The sequence below is a fragment of the Bos grunniens genome, chromosome 3, assembly GCF_055505025.1.
Source record: "Bos grunniens cultivar Pamir isolate PY7600 chromosome 3, Bosgru_T2T1.0, whole genome shotgun sequence".
Taxonomy (NCBI): domain Eukaryota; kingdom Metazoa; phylum Chordata; class Mammalia; order Artiodactyla; family Bovidae; genus Bos; species Bos grunniens.
Window position 1 is genome coordinate 42,945,843 of NC_141167.1, and position 16,805 is coordinate 42,962,647.

At 39.1% G+C, this 16,805-nt stretch overlaps 1 protein-coding gene across 2 annotated transcripts in view; it reads left to right on the forward strand.

Annotated features, from left to right (window-relative positions):
- Nucleotides 1-11,993, forward strand: part of DYNLT5 (dynein light chain Tctex-type family member 5) — a 29,897-nt gene extending 17,904 nt beyond the window's left edge. For both annotated transcript variants that reach the window (XM_086390426.1, XM_086390425.1), the window contains 3 exons: nt 742-833; nt 8,513-8,637; nt 9,719-11,993. In XM_086390426.1, coding sequence (XP_086246552.1) covers nt 742-833; nt 8,513-8,637; nt 9,719-9,922 — 421 coding nt within the window. In that variant the 3' untranslated portion in view covers nt 9,923-11,993. The remainder of the gene's footprint in view (nt 1-741; nt 834-8,512; nt 8,638-9,718) is intronic.
- The last annotated feature ends 4,812 nt before the right edge of the window (nt 11,994-16,805 follow it).

The following is a 16,805-nucleotide window of genomic DNA, read 5'->3' on the forward strand; positions in this document are numbered from 1 at the left end:
GCCAGTAGCTTTCAAAACACATACAGGCATCCCTCGGTATCTACTGAACACTGGTTCCAGAAGCCCCTGTGGGTATCAAAATCTGTGGATGCTCAAGTTTCTTATTTTTGTTGTTTAGTTACTAAGTCATATCCAACTCTTTTGCAACCCCATGGACCGTAACCCACCAGGCCACTCTGTCCATGGGATTTTCCAGGCAAGTATACTAGAGTGGATTGCCATTTCCTGCTCCAGAAGATCTTCCCGACCCAGGGATCAAACCTGCATCTTCTGCATTAGTAGGCAGGTTCTTAACCACTGAGTCACCAGGGAAGCCCAAGTCCCTTATATAAAATGGCAAAATACAGGTGGCCCTCCGTACCCACGGGTTCCATATCCATGGATTTAACCAAACAAAATCCATAACTCTAGAATCCACAGATGTGGAGGGCCCACTGTACAAACTCTGTTACCCTGCGAATGGAACAATCCATGAATACTTTCATGATAATCAAAGGCCCCAGGCACTGAACTGGGTTTCTACCACTATATTGAGACTTGTTCCAAGTAACTCTCTACTCCAGTAATATTTCCATCTCTAAAATGTTTTAGACTTTAAATATTTTACCGGGGTATATCTACATGAGACTTGCCGGAAATTTTTTTAGAGGAAAAACTTATAACTTTTTTGCTAAAAGCAACATTGTGTGTTGTTACCATTGTTATCATAACTGTTAAAATTTGCTTTCTCCTTGCTTTTAGCTCTGTGAGTACAGTGTCTTATATGGATGAACCTTGCCAGCCTGAAGATGCCTCTCGCCTCACAGTTCACATGGAAAACACTTACCAACTGGGTGTGTTATTTTATTATTCCTTCCAATTTAAAACTTCTAATTTCATGAGTGATATTTACTCAAAATAATATCTGATAACCTGGCATCATCTTCAATACTAGCACTATATAAGGGATCTTAATTAATTGGGTGATTTGATATTGTTTTAATTTCTTCCTCTGCAAAATTGGGCCAGTACCCATTGTTTACTTTTTTTAATCAGTATTTTCCAAATACCAAGCAATTCATTGGCTGCAACTGAGGTGTAGTGTGTGTTACTGAATTAAGAAGTTCATTGGGTATTTCAAGGTTATCTGGTGGAGTTTTTTGTATCTACTTGAGTTAAATGAAACAGATAGGCATTAAGATTTTATTGAACAAAACCAACCAAGATTGCTAATGGATGGAGAAAAAAGCCTTCAAGGCAAAAGCAAATGATTCCTGGTCCCCTGTTGACAGAGATGTTTATCTTTTCCCACAGAGGTTTTGGGTCTTTGAAAACAAAACTCCTTGCACCTGTCCCTGTACTCCAGGTGGAATCCACAGTGACTATCATTCCTCCTCACATTTTCTCACAGAACTACTTCTTTGCTCCAAATGTGTACCTGCCCACTATTATCTGGATCTACATATAATTATTGCTGGGTAGAAATTCCACAGAGACTTACCAGTAACCCAAGGAAGACGCAATGGGCCAGTGTGACTTAATCTGCGGCCAGTTAACCTTAAGAAAATTATAGACCATCAACACATCCCATTAGACCTTCTGGGCAGTTTTCTATGGTAATCCCCAAGATGACATGGATTGTAAAGCTCCATAATTAGCCTGTCCACGGGTATTTTCACAGTGCCTATGGTATACGGATAACATCCTGCCATTCAATATGCCCTTATACTCCACCTGCTAACCTTACCAGTTTCCTTTGGGGGAGCACCACCACCACCATTATTATCACTTTTGGTCCATAGCATCCTGCTGAAGCCGACACTGGCTTCGGAGATGTAACAGTGACTGACCTAGGGATTCGGCCAAGGTCATGAAAGCCTTTGAGAGTCAATTCAGAGAATATTGTTTGGGCTATTGAAGAAGTGGGTCAGCCTCTGAAACCTGCAAGGATGTAAGCTCTATGGCAGCTTTTGCCATCTTGCCCCCACACAAAGCCTGAGACCAAGTCCTAAATACCCTCTGTACTCTTAGGCTTTTTATTTAGGCAAGCTAAGCATGGGTCAAGTTTTCTTGTAACTAAAAGATCTTCACTATTCAGTGCCTTGACTCTGGGCTCTGCATGCCAGAAGGGTTTGAATCGAAAGATATCGAGGGAAAGACATCATTTGAGCTAAACTCCCATGAGATGATTTCAATAAGACAGCATTTAAAATATGAAGCCCCACGTTTCTTCAAAAATACATGCTTTCATAACTTATTTCCTCAAATAAGCTAAATTGTCTCATCAGTTTTAAAAGTACTGAGTGCTGAACCAAATTAGAAAAATAATTTTAAAAATACCTTAGTATAGAAAAAAAGTTTCCATATTTTCTTTCAAAAAGTCAAGCAAATTAGTTTTCTATGATTAGTCTTTTATACTTGACAATCAGTTTTATAAGGAGTCAGGTAGCTATTTTGTTAATAATCAAATATGTGTTTCTACTTCTACCTCTTTCTGGGTTTATTTTGCATCTGAAAGGTACTCTGTAGGCCTTTGGCAAAGATTTTCTCATATCTACACAGTAAATGGAGAAGGCAATGGCACCCTACTCCCGTACTCTTGCCTGGAAAATCCCATGGGCAGAGGAGCCTGGTAGGCGGCAGTCCATGGGGTCATGAAGAGTCGGACACGACTGAGCGACTTCACTTTCACTTTTCACTTTCATGCCTTGGAGAAGGAAATGACAACCCACTCCAGTGTTCTTGCCTGGAGAATCCCAGGGACGGGGGAGCCTGGTGAGCTGCCGTCTCTGGGGTCGCACAGAGTCGGACAGGACTGAAGCGACTTAGCAGCAGCAGCAGCACACAGTAAATACTGACTTGAGGAGTTAAAGCAACATCAGTCACCAGTATTACCGTGTTTAAGTTTTCACATTCTACCCAATAATATGTGCATCATTGAAACATATCTTAAATGTTTAGTATGGTTGTCCTCCCTTTATATGAGTAATTATAGCCACCAAGAATGAGATTAAACATGAGTATAATTAAAGAAAAAAAGAAAAAGGAAGAATGAAAAGATATTTCTTATAATTAAAAGCCCCTTATCTCCTCCCATTAATTGATTACTGAAACATGAGTACAGCAGAAAATACTGGCTGTAGGGGCCAACGTACATGAGTCTGAATACTTGTTTTGCCCATTCCTAAATAAATAATGTTTGAGCAAGGTATTCAGCATCCTTGAACCTCAGTTTCTTCCTCTGTAAGTAGGGATCATAGGTCACACATGGTAGGGATACAATGAGAATTAAATAAAGTATTATATTTAAACTGCTTCTCATTCAGTATGTTATTGCTTCTGACTATAGAACATCACCTTAGATCACTAAGAATAAAAGCCTTCCATGACATCCAATGTAACTTCCTCTTAAGTATTGAATGAGTTCTCCACAGGACTTTTTCTGGAGCAATGACTATAGAGGTACCCGATTATTTAAACATTGACTGTAATCCCCACATCACACAGGGCTGCAGATGGCCATCCTTGCTGACACATCAAGACAGCACACCTGAGATGCAGCCAATATAGTGAAAAACAGAATCAAAAGATGGCAAGAGAAAGGCATCATTTGAGCTCAGCTCCCATGAGATGATCAGGCCCTGTCACCAGATCATTTATTGGACACAGCCTGCCAGTCTCTCACCGCTCCCTCTTTGCTCCACCCTATAGGGGTCCTTCCTTCCTGTGGAGACCTAAACCGTCTCCCGCCTTACACCATTGTCCATCCTGCTGCCTTCTTCTGCTCGCAATGAGGAGACAACAGTAACAGCAGCAACACTATAATAAAGATAACGAGTAGCTTTTTGTGTGGCAGACTCACTATTCTGAGCACTTTAAATACTTCATCGATTTCATCCCAACAAAAAACAGTAGGTGGCAATTCTCATCACTATCCCAAGCTGGGACGCTAAGACACAGATATGTTAACTAATCAAATTTTTATCTATTCTCGCTTAAATCTGTTTTTACAGATAAGTTTTTCTTTCTTTTCTCCATCCTGATCCTTCTTCAGATCTTTGCAATTTGATTTATAAAAGCATTTTTTCCTCCTAAATTAGAAAAAAATTGTTCTAGAAAAGAAAAAAGGTTTCAGTTCAGTTCAGTCACCCAGTCGTGTCCGACTGTTTACAACCCCATGAGCCGCAGCATGCCAGGCCTCCCTGTCCATAAACAACTTCCAGAGTCCACCCAAACCCATGTCCATTGAGTCGATGATGCCATCCAACTATCTCATCCTCTGCTGTCCCCTTCTCCTCCTGCCCGCAATCTTTCCCAGCAGCAGGGTCTTTTCCAATGAGTCAGCACTTCGCATCAGGTGGCCAAAGTACCGGAGCCTCACCTTCAACATCAGTCCTTCCAATGAACACCCAGGACTGATCTCGTTTAGGTGGACTGGTTGGATCTCCTTGCAGTTCAAGGGACTCTCAAGAGTCTTCTCCAACACCATAGTTCAAAAGCATCAATTCTTTGGCGCTCAGCTTTCTTTATAGCCCAACTCTCACATCCATACATGACCACTGGAAAAACCATAGCCTCGACTAGATGGACCTTTGCTGGCAAAGTAATATCTCTGCTTTTTAATATGCTGTCTAGGTTGGTCATAACTTTCCTTCGAAGGAGTAAGCGTCTTTTAATTTCATGGCTGCAATCACCATATGCAGTGATTTTGGAGCCCAGAAAAATAAAGTCTGCAACTGTTTCCACTGTTTCCCCCATCTATCTGCCATGAAGTGATGGGACCGGATGCCATGATCTTCGTTTTCTGAATGTTGAGCTTTAAGCCAACTTTTTCACTCTTCTCTTTCACTTTCATCAAGAGGCTCTTTAGTTCTTCTTCACTTTCTGCCATAAGGGTGGTGTCATCTGCATATCTGAGGTTCTTGACATCTCTCCCAGCAATCTTGATTCTAGCTTGTGCTTCTTCCAGCCCAGCGTTTCTCATGATGTACTCTGCATATAAGTTAAATAAGCAGGGTTACAATATACAGCCTTAATGTACTCCTTTTCCTATTTGGAACCAGTCTGTTGTTCCATGTCCAGTTCTAACTGTTGCTTCCTGGCCTGCATACAGGTTTCTCAAGAGGCAGGTCAGGTGGTCTGGTATTCCCATCTCTTTAAGAATTTCCCACGGTTTATTGTGATCCACACAGTCAAAGGCTTTGGCATAGTCAATAAAGCATAAATAGATGTTTTTCTGGAACTCTCTTGCTTTTTCCATGATCCAGCAGATGTTGGCAATTTGATCTCTGGTTCCTCTGCCTTTTCTAAAACAAGCTTGAACATCCGAAAGTTCACGGTACACATATTGCTGAAGCCTGGCTTGGAGAATTTTAAGCATTACTTTACTAGCATGTGAGATGTGTGCAACTGTGTGGTAGTTTGAGCATTCTTTGGCATTGCCTTTCTTTGGGATTGGAATGAAAACTGACCTTTTCCAGTCCTGTGGCCACTGCTGAGTTTTCCAAATTTGCTGGCATATTGAGAGCAGCACTTTCACAGAATCATCTTTCAGAATTTGAAATAGCTCAATTGGAATTCCATCACCTCCCCTAGCTTTGTTCGTAGTGATGCTTTCTAAGGCCCACTTGACTTCACATTCCAGGATGTCTGGCTCCAGGTGAGTGATCACACCATTGTGATTATCTGGGTCATGAAGATCTTTTTTATATAGTTCTTCTGTGTATTCTTGCCACCTCTTCTTAATAACTTCTGCTTCTGTTAGGTCCCTACCATTTCTATCTTTTATTGAGCCCATCTTTGCATGAAATGTTCCCTTGGTATCTCTAATTTTCTTGAAGAGATCTCTGGTCTTTCCCATTCTATTTTTTCCCTCTATTTCTTTGCATTGATCACTGAGGAAGGCTTTCTTATCTCTCCTTGCTATTCTTTGGAACTCTGCATTCAAATGGGTATATCTTTCCTTTTCTCCTTTGCTTTTCGCTTCCCGTCTTTTCACAGCTATTTGTAAGGCCTCCCCAGACAGCCATTTTGCTTTTTTGCATTCTTTTTCTTGGGGATGGTCTTGATTCCTGTCTCCTGTACAATGTCACAAACTTCCATCCATAGTTCATCAGGCACTCTGTCTATCAGATCTAGTGCCTTAAATCTATTTCTCACTTCCACTGTATAGTCATAAAGGATTTGTTTAGGTCATACCTGAATGATCTCGTGGTTTTCTCCACTTCAATTTCAGTCTGAATTTGGCAATAAGGAGTTCATGATCCGAGCCACAGTCAGCTTCTAGTCTTATTGTTGCTGACTGTATAGAGCTTCTCCATCTTTGGCTGCAAAGAATATAATCAATCTGATTTCGGTGTCGACCATCTGGTGATGTCCATGTGTTTTCCGTGTTTTACATGTGTTTACATGGTGATGTCCATGTTTTTTCACATGATGTCCATGTGAAAAAAGGTTTAGATCTTTGCATTAGTTGACTCTGAAAGTTTTGGGAGCTTGTTTTGGAAGTCAGTGAGTGAATGAAAGTCACTCAGTCATGTCCTACTCTTTGCGACCCCATGGACTGTAGTCCGCCAGGCTCCTCTGTCCATGGAATTCTCCAGGCAAGAATACTGGGATGGATTGCCATGCCCTTCTCCAGGGGATCTTCCCAACCCAGGGATAGAACACAAGTCTTCCACATTGCAGGCAGATTCTTTACTGTCTGAGCCACCAGAGAAGCCCATTTTGGAAGTCAAGTGCTGATTATTGACTCTGTTTGCATCTCAGCATCCAAGCCTAAGTAAGACAATGGATGATTCTGCTATATAGGTCCAAGGTCACAAAGAAGTGAGAGAAGAAAAGTTGAAACTTTTTTCGGAATTGAATCTGGTTAATGAGATTTTTAAAAAATCTAAGGTAAGTGCAGAAAGGGCATTGGTACAGCTGGACAGCAGAAGCTATTGGAGACTGGGACCAGGTGCAGCCAGGACTCCATCTTTCCAGCCCTAACTGTGTGTGGGCTCCCTCTCTCGCTGTGGCTTGGCTTCCTTCTCACTATGAAGAACAGTTCCTGGGAGTCACATGTCATAACTTTTGACTCCAAAAAGAGACTGACTGACTTTTTTTTACCTAGTTCTAGTTTAGTATTAAAGTTCCAAGAAAGGATTCTAATTGGCCTAGCTTGGGGCAAGTCCACCCAGCGCCAATCAACCATGACCTGGACTTGGATCCTAAAGAACCACATGGTTAGAGTGGGAAGAGGACCAGTCCCTTCCATGTGGGAGATGCTGTTCCCAAAGGACAGGGAGGTGTACCAGGTGGACACAGGCACTGAAGGAACTTACTGTTTTCTGAAAGGACCAATGCTCCCCAGGTCAAACTTAGGTAAATGTGATATGAGCGCTTGGCAGGAGGGAATGAAAAGGAGAAGTACCTATCTAAAAGATATAATCTGTTTAATTAGGTCCAACCTGGTAGGAACATCTTTAAAATTTTTTAAACAGAAAGGGAGAAACCACCCTCACATTTAGCCTCATCTCACTATCATAAGCAAATGGAAATCTTCTAAAAGATCCACAGGACAATGACACAGTAGGCGTTTGGCCTAGGGGGGCTGGTGCTCCATCTCTGATCCCACAAAGCAAGAGCAATCAGGACCAACCCTTCACAGATTTATAACTGCTTGTCTCTCTCCTATAGAAGGGGAGAGATTCCTGCCAACTAAATATTTGGGTTAATTCTCATACTCATTGTCTCTGATGTCTCTATTTTACTTGTCTGGATTCATTTCCCAGGCTGATTTAAATTTAATTGAACAATTCCTGTATAAGCATCACAATAAAAATACTATAAATTGAGCCCCAGGAGGTTGACCTAACTGAATTCTAGGCGCGGGCTATCACCTTGTGGTTAAGTTTAGCCACTGGGAAACTTCAGTGGGAAGTCAGAAGGGAGGAAGGAGTGTGAACCCCGCCTAAGGGCTCACCTTGTGCTCTTTGCATCCATCAGCAGAAGGACAAAGGCTGCTGTGGAGGGAGCCCTCTCCACATGGCTCTTCTGGGATCTCTCGTAAGAATTCCCTCCTCAGGTTGGGATGAAAATAACACCTTCTTTTTCACCAGCTGAGGGGGATAGAACATTCCTTCATGATTCCCTGAATCCTGCTCAGACCTCCCTAAGGAGTCTGTTTATTAAATCCTCTAGGAATTGTCCTAACTTTAATGCACGATATATTTCCCTAGTCCCTGACTGATACAGTCATTGAAAATAAACACTTAAAAGATACTGATGACTACTGAAAATAGAACTGGGTAGAATTCTTCATCCATATCAAATCAGCAAATAATGATCAAGCCTCTGTATACCAAGCACTGGGCACATGAACACGTTATTCAGTGACACTGGAAATCTAATTGGGACCACTTTTTTTCCTTCAATAGAGGCCACCCAGAAGATTAAATGTCTCCATGTTTTGATACTCTTTTGATTAAGCTATGTGGGCAGATATGATTTGAAATTACTTCTTTGAAAGAAATTTCATCTGTATTTTCAGGTCCTACCAAACATTTTCCTGTGGTCATTGTCAATCATATTCTGAAAGATGTGTTAACTACCTACCTACAAGAAGAACAGTATGAACCAGAACTCTGTAGACAGATGACTAAAACAATTTCTGAGGTATACGTGTGATTTCCTAAAGTGTTAACTATGACTAGAATATTTGCTGAAAGCACAACCCGCCTATTTTAATGAAAGCAGTTAATTTGTAGTAGCAGTAAAACTGTTTATTTTTATCTTATGAAAATATTTATTAGGTCATATTCCATGTGTGTCTGTGTGTGTAAAAAGCCTTTGTCTAAAACAATTATTATGTGCATCACTTGCATGTATTCTATTTTTAAAATGTATAAAACTGCCCCATTTATTTAAAAAATGTTATTATAAAAGATACAATATTTTAATGATCATTTTCTCTTCCCCAAAGAACCTTCTTTGAAGTGAAGTGAAAGTCGCTCAGTCGTGTCTGACTCTGCGACCCCATGGACTTGTCCGTGGAATTCTCCAGGCCAGAATACTGGAGTGGGTAGCCTTTCCCTTCTCCAGGAGATCTTCCCAATCCAGGGATAGAACCCAGGTCTCCCACATTACAGGTGGATTCTTTCCCAGCTGAGCCACAAGGGAAGCCCAAGAACACTGGAGTGGGTAGCCTATCCCTTCTCCAAAGCACCTTCTTTGCATGCCATCAAATAAAAACACTGGGGCCTTTAAAAACATTTCTATTTTTATCAACTAAAGTGCTGGCACTCCATCAAATTTTCTCTTTCTTTTTCATCATAATCTATCTAATAAGCATTCACAATTAGTCGTATTACAGGAGACTTCAGATGTATAGTCCCCTAATTAGACATGAACAAGATGGTATAATTGTAATGCCAGCATTCTTTGAAGGGAAGCCATTTCAACATAGATTTTCCAAGAACACAATAAATGCATTGAAAACTCTGCTCTCTGGATTATCATTTTTCCATGTGCCTTAGAAAAGGTACATTTCTTGCTGGGGCTATCATTTTGTCCCTAAATGTCCTGTCTTATGCCTGAAGGAAATTATAGCTACCTTTCTATAGCAATTACTGAAAGGATCCACAAGGTATCACGCTATTTCCCTCAATTAAACCCACTATATTTATGAGAAAAATTAAGACTTTTAAATTTCAATGTGACTAAGTGAGGACCTTTTGTTTTACCTTTTAATTTCTAGGTAATTAAGGCCCAGGTCAAGGACTTGATGATCCCACGATATAAGCTAATTGTGATCGTTCACATTGGACAACTGACTGGCCAGAGCATACTGATTGGAAGCAGATGCCTTTGGGATCCTAAAAATGATGCCTTTGCATCTTTCATTTTCAGAAATTCTTCTCTCTTTGCTCTTGCAAATGTCTACATAGTTTACTTTGAATGATTGAAAACAAGAAATCTAGTTCATACTCTTTAAATCAAGATATAGGGTATCTATGTACACAAGTTTCATTGCCCAAACATTAGAGAAAGACACAACACTAATATTTCAAACAATTGGAAGTTTGGGAACTTTTTCATACTCTTGTAAGAATTAGGGGACAGAATATGGCACAAGAAAGAATCTTGTTTATCCAAAGGAGAAATGAAGTCTTGGTTCTCCTGGATTGTTTTTTCATAGACATAGATTCTTATTACACATTACTTTGGGTACTAATTATTTTAATTATGCTTTCATTAGAGAGTTAGAATTCCCTCCATTGTTTTTTAATGAAAATCTTTTTTAAAAAAATATGGCTATACACCCTGACCAATAAATGACGGTAGACTATTCAATATGGTATACACAAATGATAAATGTTACTACGTCTCAGTGCTGCATATAAAAAAATACTGGTTTTCATTTTGCATTTAATAAACTGAGCAGCATTCATTAACTGCAATTTTTGTTATATGTACCTGACAGTTGAAACTGCTGAGGTAGAAGTAATGATTTCATAACAATTATTGCAGTCCCACAGGACTGCAGGCTAAAACTAGACGCTCTTGTGGGTTGCCTGCACTTTACAAAATTGTGGGAGAACTGAATATTAGCTCTTCAATAATGGAAACAACAAATGAACAAAGGCTTTTTAGCACACTGAAGTGGATATTGTGATATTAAATATACATGATGCTTAATGGTAAATGTGTCTGTAACACATAAATTCACGTATTGGAAAGAGACACTGCTTTTAAATATACACTGCCTGATACACCTTTCAATAGCTTTTCCTGGGCTAACAAACTTTTACACAAAATGTATAGCTGGCAGCTTAACAAATAAAACATGTGTATTTACTATTTTGTTCCTATGAATTTAATACTAAAGTGATCCAGTGTGGTTTTGAATGGATGGCACTAAAATTTATAGGGCTGCACTAGCTTATTATTCTGTGGGTTAATGTAGCTTGTACCACGGATCATTTATTTTTATGGGGCTTTCAGCCCTTTGTATGCATGTAAAATTGTGAGTGGCGTTGTTCTTGGATGGTAAGTGGACTACCTAGAGGACATTTGTTAAAGGTTAAAGACGAATTGTACACATATGGAGAAAATTAGCAACTCTATATTCCTAAGGAAAAAATGATGTGTAATTCATATCAAAACGAATTTAACAAATGGACAAGCAGTCAATGCTTTATAGTTATGTACTGATGTCTTATTTTTCCCTCAAGACAGTGCATATTTTTTAAGTATACTTTTAAAATCCCTTTTCTTCTCTTTGTTCCGGCATTTAAGGTAGCATTTCAAAATGAACTCGTCAATTTTCATTGTTTTTTTCTGTTAGTGCCTTTTTTTCTGTTAGTGGGAATACGTCTGTATAATAATCTATCACAACCAAAATTTGTCAGTCTCCATAGCCAGTTTGCAAACTGGCTATGATCTAGATTAGATCATTAAGTATAGTACATAAATGAATTTTCTATTTTCTTTGCCTATTTATGAACATATCCCCTCTTAGAACAATAGCAGGGGAAATCATACAGCAATTTTGCATGAATAAATCATGTGAAGAAATTTTTTTTAGTATGTAGGAAGTCCACTATAAAAATTGCCTTATTTTTTAAAGTTATAAAATCTCAACCATGAAGTAATTTCTTACCATCTGTCCTAGGCTGTACTGGGATTCAAAACCTTACAACATGATGGCAGTTAAAAAGCAAAAAAGGAAGCAGTTTTCCAGCATATTGCCATATACTGTAACTCAGATAGTCAATGATGAATTTTAGCAATTATTATAACAACATAAGAACATATAGTAAAAGTTCACTAATTGTGACTATCTTGGAGGAATGCTGGTTAGTAAAAAACAGTTTTGTGATGGGAACTTTTGATAGATGTGTCAGCTAACACCTATTCCAATCTATAAATGTATCAAATTAATATGTTGTTCACCTCAAATTTATACAATGTTGTGTCATTGTATCTCAATTGTAAAATGAACATTTAAAAAATAAAGAAATGACACTAAATTTGAGGGAACTGTTTTACTTTGAAGGCTACTGAACTTTCTGGGTGTTTTTCATATCAGTAGACATTCCTAAAGAGCCGTCTACCTCACAGTGACATTGTATAGGACGTGGTAATCAAAACCATCCCCAAGAAAAAGAAATGCAAAAAGGCAAAATGGTTGTCTCAGGAGGCCTTACAAATAGCTGAGAAAAGAGAGAAGCTAAGGGCAAAGGAGAAAAGGAAAGATATACCCATTTGAATGCAGAGTTCTAAAGAATAGCAAGGAGAGATAAGAAAGCCTTTCTCAGTGATCAATACAAAGCAATAGAGGAAAACAATAGAATGGGAAAGACTAGAGATCTCTTCAAGAAAATTAGAGATGCCAAGGGAAAATTTCATGCAAAGATGAGCACAGTAAAGGACAGAAATGGTATGGACCTAACAGAAGCAGAAGTTATTAAGAAGACGTGGCAAGAATACACAGAAGAACTATATAAAAAAGATCTTCATGACCCAGATAACCACAATGGTGTGGTTATCTAGACCTAGAGCCAGACATCCTGGAATGAGAAATCAAGTGGGCCTTGGGAAGCATTACTATGAACAAAGCTAGTGGAGATGATGGAATTCCAGTTGAGCTATTTCAAATCCTGAAAGATGATGCTGTGAAAGTGCTGCACTAAATATGCCAGCAAATTTGGAAAACTCAACAGTGGCCACAGGACTGGAAAAGGTCTGTTTTCTTTCCAGTTCCAAAGAAAGGCAATGTTAACGAATGTTAAAACTATCGCACAATTGCACTCACAGAGTAATGTTCTCAAACGATAGCAAAGTAATACTCAAAATTCTCCAAGACAGGTTTCAACAGTATGTGAACTGTGAACTTCCACATGTTCAAGCTGGATTTAGAAAAGGCAGAGGAACCAGAGATCAAATTGCCAACATCCGTTGGATCATAGAAAAATCAAGAGAGTTCCAGAAAAACATCTATGTCTCCTTTATTGACTATGCCAAAGCCTTTGACTGTGTGGATCACAACAAAAGGTGGAAAATTCTGAAAGAGATGGAATACCAGACCACCTGACCTGCCTCCTGAGAAATCTGTATGCAGGTCAAGAAGCAACAGTTAGAACTGGACATGGAACAATGGACTGGTTCCAAATAGGAAAAGGAGTTTGTCAAGGCTTATTGTCAGCCTGCTTATTTAACTTACATGCAGAGTACATTATGTGAAATGCCGGGCTGGATGAAGCACAAGTTAGAATCAAGATTGCTGGGAGAAATACCAATAACCTCAGATACGCAGATGACAACAACCTTATGGCAGAAAGTGAAGAACTAAAGAGCCTCTTGATGAAAGTGAAAGAGGACAGTGAAAAAGCTGGCTTAAAACTCAACATTCAAAAAACTAAAGATCATGGCATCCAGTCCCATCACTTCATGCCAAATAGATGGGGAAACAATGGAAACTGAGACAGACTTTATTTTGGGGGCTCCAAAATGACTGCAGATGGTGACTGCAGCCATGAAATTAAAAGACACTTCCTTCTTGGAGGTAAAGCCATGACCAGCCTAGACAGCATATTAAAAAGCAGAGATATTACTTTGTTGACAAAGGTCCATTTGGTCAAAGCTATGGTTTTTCCAGTAGTCATGTATGGATTTGAAAGTTGGACTATAAAGAAAGTTGAACCTGATGCTTTTGAACATTGGTGTTGGAGAAGACTCTTGAAGGCAGGAGGAGAAGGGGATGACAGAGTATGAGATGGTTGGATGGTATCGCCAACTTGATGGACATGAGTTTGAGCAAGCTCCAGGAGTTGGTGATGGACAGGGAAGCCTGGCATACCATATATAGTCCATGGGGTCACAAAGAGTCGGACATGACTGAGCAACTGAACTGAACTGAACTCAACTCAACTCAATTAATGGTCCTTATAGCAAAAATAAATACAGCAGGAAGAATTAAGACTAAAATACTAAATTTGATTTTGCACTTGTTGAATTTAAGTTAATAACGTAATGTTCAGTTGTACATTGCCTGGGGCAGCTGAAAAAGTGGGGTTGAAGCTGAGCTACAACAAGGTGAGAAATTTAGACTTGGCAGACATCCAAATCGAGACCTAATATCTTCCTCCTGCTTTATAAAATATTTATTAGCAGCTGCAGCAAGTATAGTCAGTACTAGTTGCAAGTTACTGAATATTCAGTTAACTCTAGGAATGTCAGCAGGAAACCTTTCCAAAAATCTATAGAGAAAAATTTTCCCCAAACAAAAATTAACTGATACCTTCCTTTTTTTCTTCATTAAAACAACAAAAAAAATTCTATATGATCCGATGCTGTTGTCAGATATCACAAGAAATACAATGGTTCAGTCCTAAATATATTGGCACCTTAAATCGAAGGGTCAATAATACTGTCATCTGCTGTCAACGTTAGTTAAAAAAAAAAAAAAAAAAAACCTTAAAGAAAACACAATAAAAGGCCCTTACAACAGAGTCCAACAGATTACATGTCAGGTAATTGAGCTATCTCAGCTCATTGATTTTCTAAAATACACTCTTGGGAATTATCCCATGGATAGGTTTAGCTTACCCTCCTTCCCCCCAACCCCCGCGCCCCCGCCACCCACCCCGGCCAAAAAAAAAAAAAAGTTGAGAAATCAGAATTTTAAATCTAGCCATATTAAAGAATGAACGTCTTCCTTCTTGGCATTGTGACTTGACCATCTTTCTAGATATTATCAAAAAATGCATCAAGAAAACTCAATATTAAATAGCATTGATAATCTACTACACTTTTGTGCTCCTGAAATTCTTAAAGAAGTGGCCTGCACCACTACATCCGGCTTCCTCGGCTGCTTTCCCTTTCACCTCCTGCAATCAGGATCTCAGCCCCACCACTATGTTGCTTTCCCAAACACCAGAAGTGGTCCCCCGGGTCAAATGCACCAACCATTCCTCCAGCTGCATTCCACCTCAGCTCCCCTATGAATTCATTTCTTTTGAGCCACAATGTGAATAGGTTTGTTTATTTTAAATCACAGATTTCACAGACGTGAATCTCATTTTAGCTTCTAGACTTTATTAGCTGTGTGGCTTTGGGCAAAGTGGCTACTGCCTGGAGCCTCAGCTTTCTCAAAGGTAAAAATGATTGTAATAATGATTGCTACTTATCACAGATCAACAATCAGTGATCACTATTTCTGTTCTTGTTGTGAAGACCAAAAGGGAAAGTGTATATAAAACGTCTGACCCATCGCAGAAGGCTCACTCTCCACCCCCAACTTCTTTGTGCAGAAATAAAGAAAGGATCATACGTTTTAACAATTTCTTCTCTCCCCCATAATGTAATATTCTAGATTACTTATATATTCTTTTCAAAGTTTTAATCACCCATTTTGGCTTTCTTTTGGGTCAGAAATATTGAATCATTTCTCCTCAAGTTCACATTTATTATTAAATAATCCTCATCCCTGAATTTATCTTCTTTTTGCTAACTTCTGCTTATTTTTTATTTTACTTCTGATTGAATTTCTTGTCTCCCACTTCAAGACTTTTTTAGTTACTTTTAAGGTTTTTGCTTACTGCTACTTATCTACTTACTTTTTCCTGTATTAGTGTCCATTTGAGTTTACATGGTCTCTTCCCTTCTTCTCTTACATGAACACAGAATACTAGAAGGCTTACTGAGGCTTTAACTATGCTAAAAGTTTTATTGAGGCTTAACTATGCTATGAAATTAAAAGACGCTTGCTCCTTGGAAGGAAAGCTATGATAAACCTAGACAGTATATTAAAAAGAAGAGACATCACTTTGCTGACAAAGGTCCATATAGTAAAAACTATAGTTTTTCCAGAAGTCGTGTAACAAGAGTCAGACCATAAAGAAGGCTGAGCACCGAGAAATTAATGCTTTTGAACTGTGGTGCTGGAGAAGATGCTTGAGAGTCCCTAGGACTGCAAGGAGATCTAACCAGTCAATTCTAAAGGAAATCAACCTTGAATATCCATTGGAAGGACTGATGCTGAGGTTGAAGCACCAATACTTTGGCCACCTGATGTGAAGGGCCAACTCACTGAAAAAATACCCTGATGCTGGGAAAGATTGAGGGCAGGAGGAGAAGGGGGCAACAGAAGATGAGATGGTTATATACCATTACCGACTCAATGGACATGAATTCGAGTAAACTCCAGGAGATAGTGAAGGACAGGGTAGCCTGGCACCCTGAAGTCCATGGGGTCACAAAGAGTCAAACATGACTTAGTGACTGAACAACAACTATGCTGTGTCTGACTAAAGTTTCCTGCAATCTCTTCTCAGTTTCTTTCCTTGCCAATTTAACTACTGTGCACAATTTTTTACAATTTTATTTTAATGCAGGACATAACTAGAAACTTGAGGTTCTCCACCCACCCACTAGGCCATTTCTCTACTTAGGGAGGCAGGGAACCAGCATAACCAGTATGGAAAGCTCTAAGCTGCATATTCTATTGGTAATAAAAAAGGATAATCTATCGCTTCCCACAGCGATACGGGTGGATCTCATAACCATCAAAACACAGGATATCCAGCCTGATTTGTGCAGAGGGTGCTTAGAAATAATTTTTAAAATTCATATGAGAAATATTAACCTTAGAATCATTCCATTTAGGAAATAACACTACATGTTAATTATAGAAATACATTATATTTTCCCTTAAAGAAAAATATTCTATAGTAAGAACTTTACTTTGCTAGGACAGCTAAAAAATTAAACATATAGCTGAACTTTTATTTATATCCCAGTTTACAAGCACAAGCAAAAGCCTTCTAAGGACCCACTCTAGG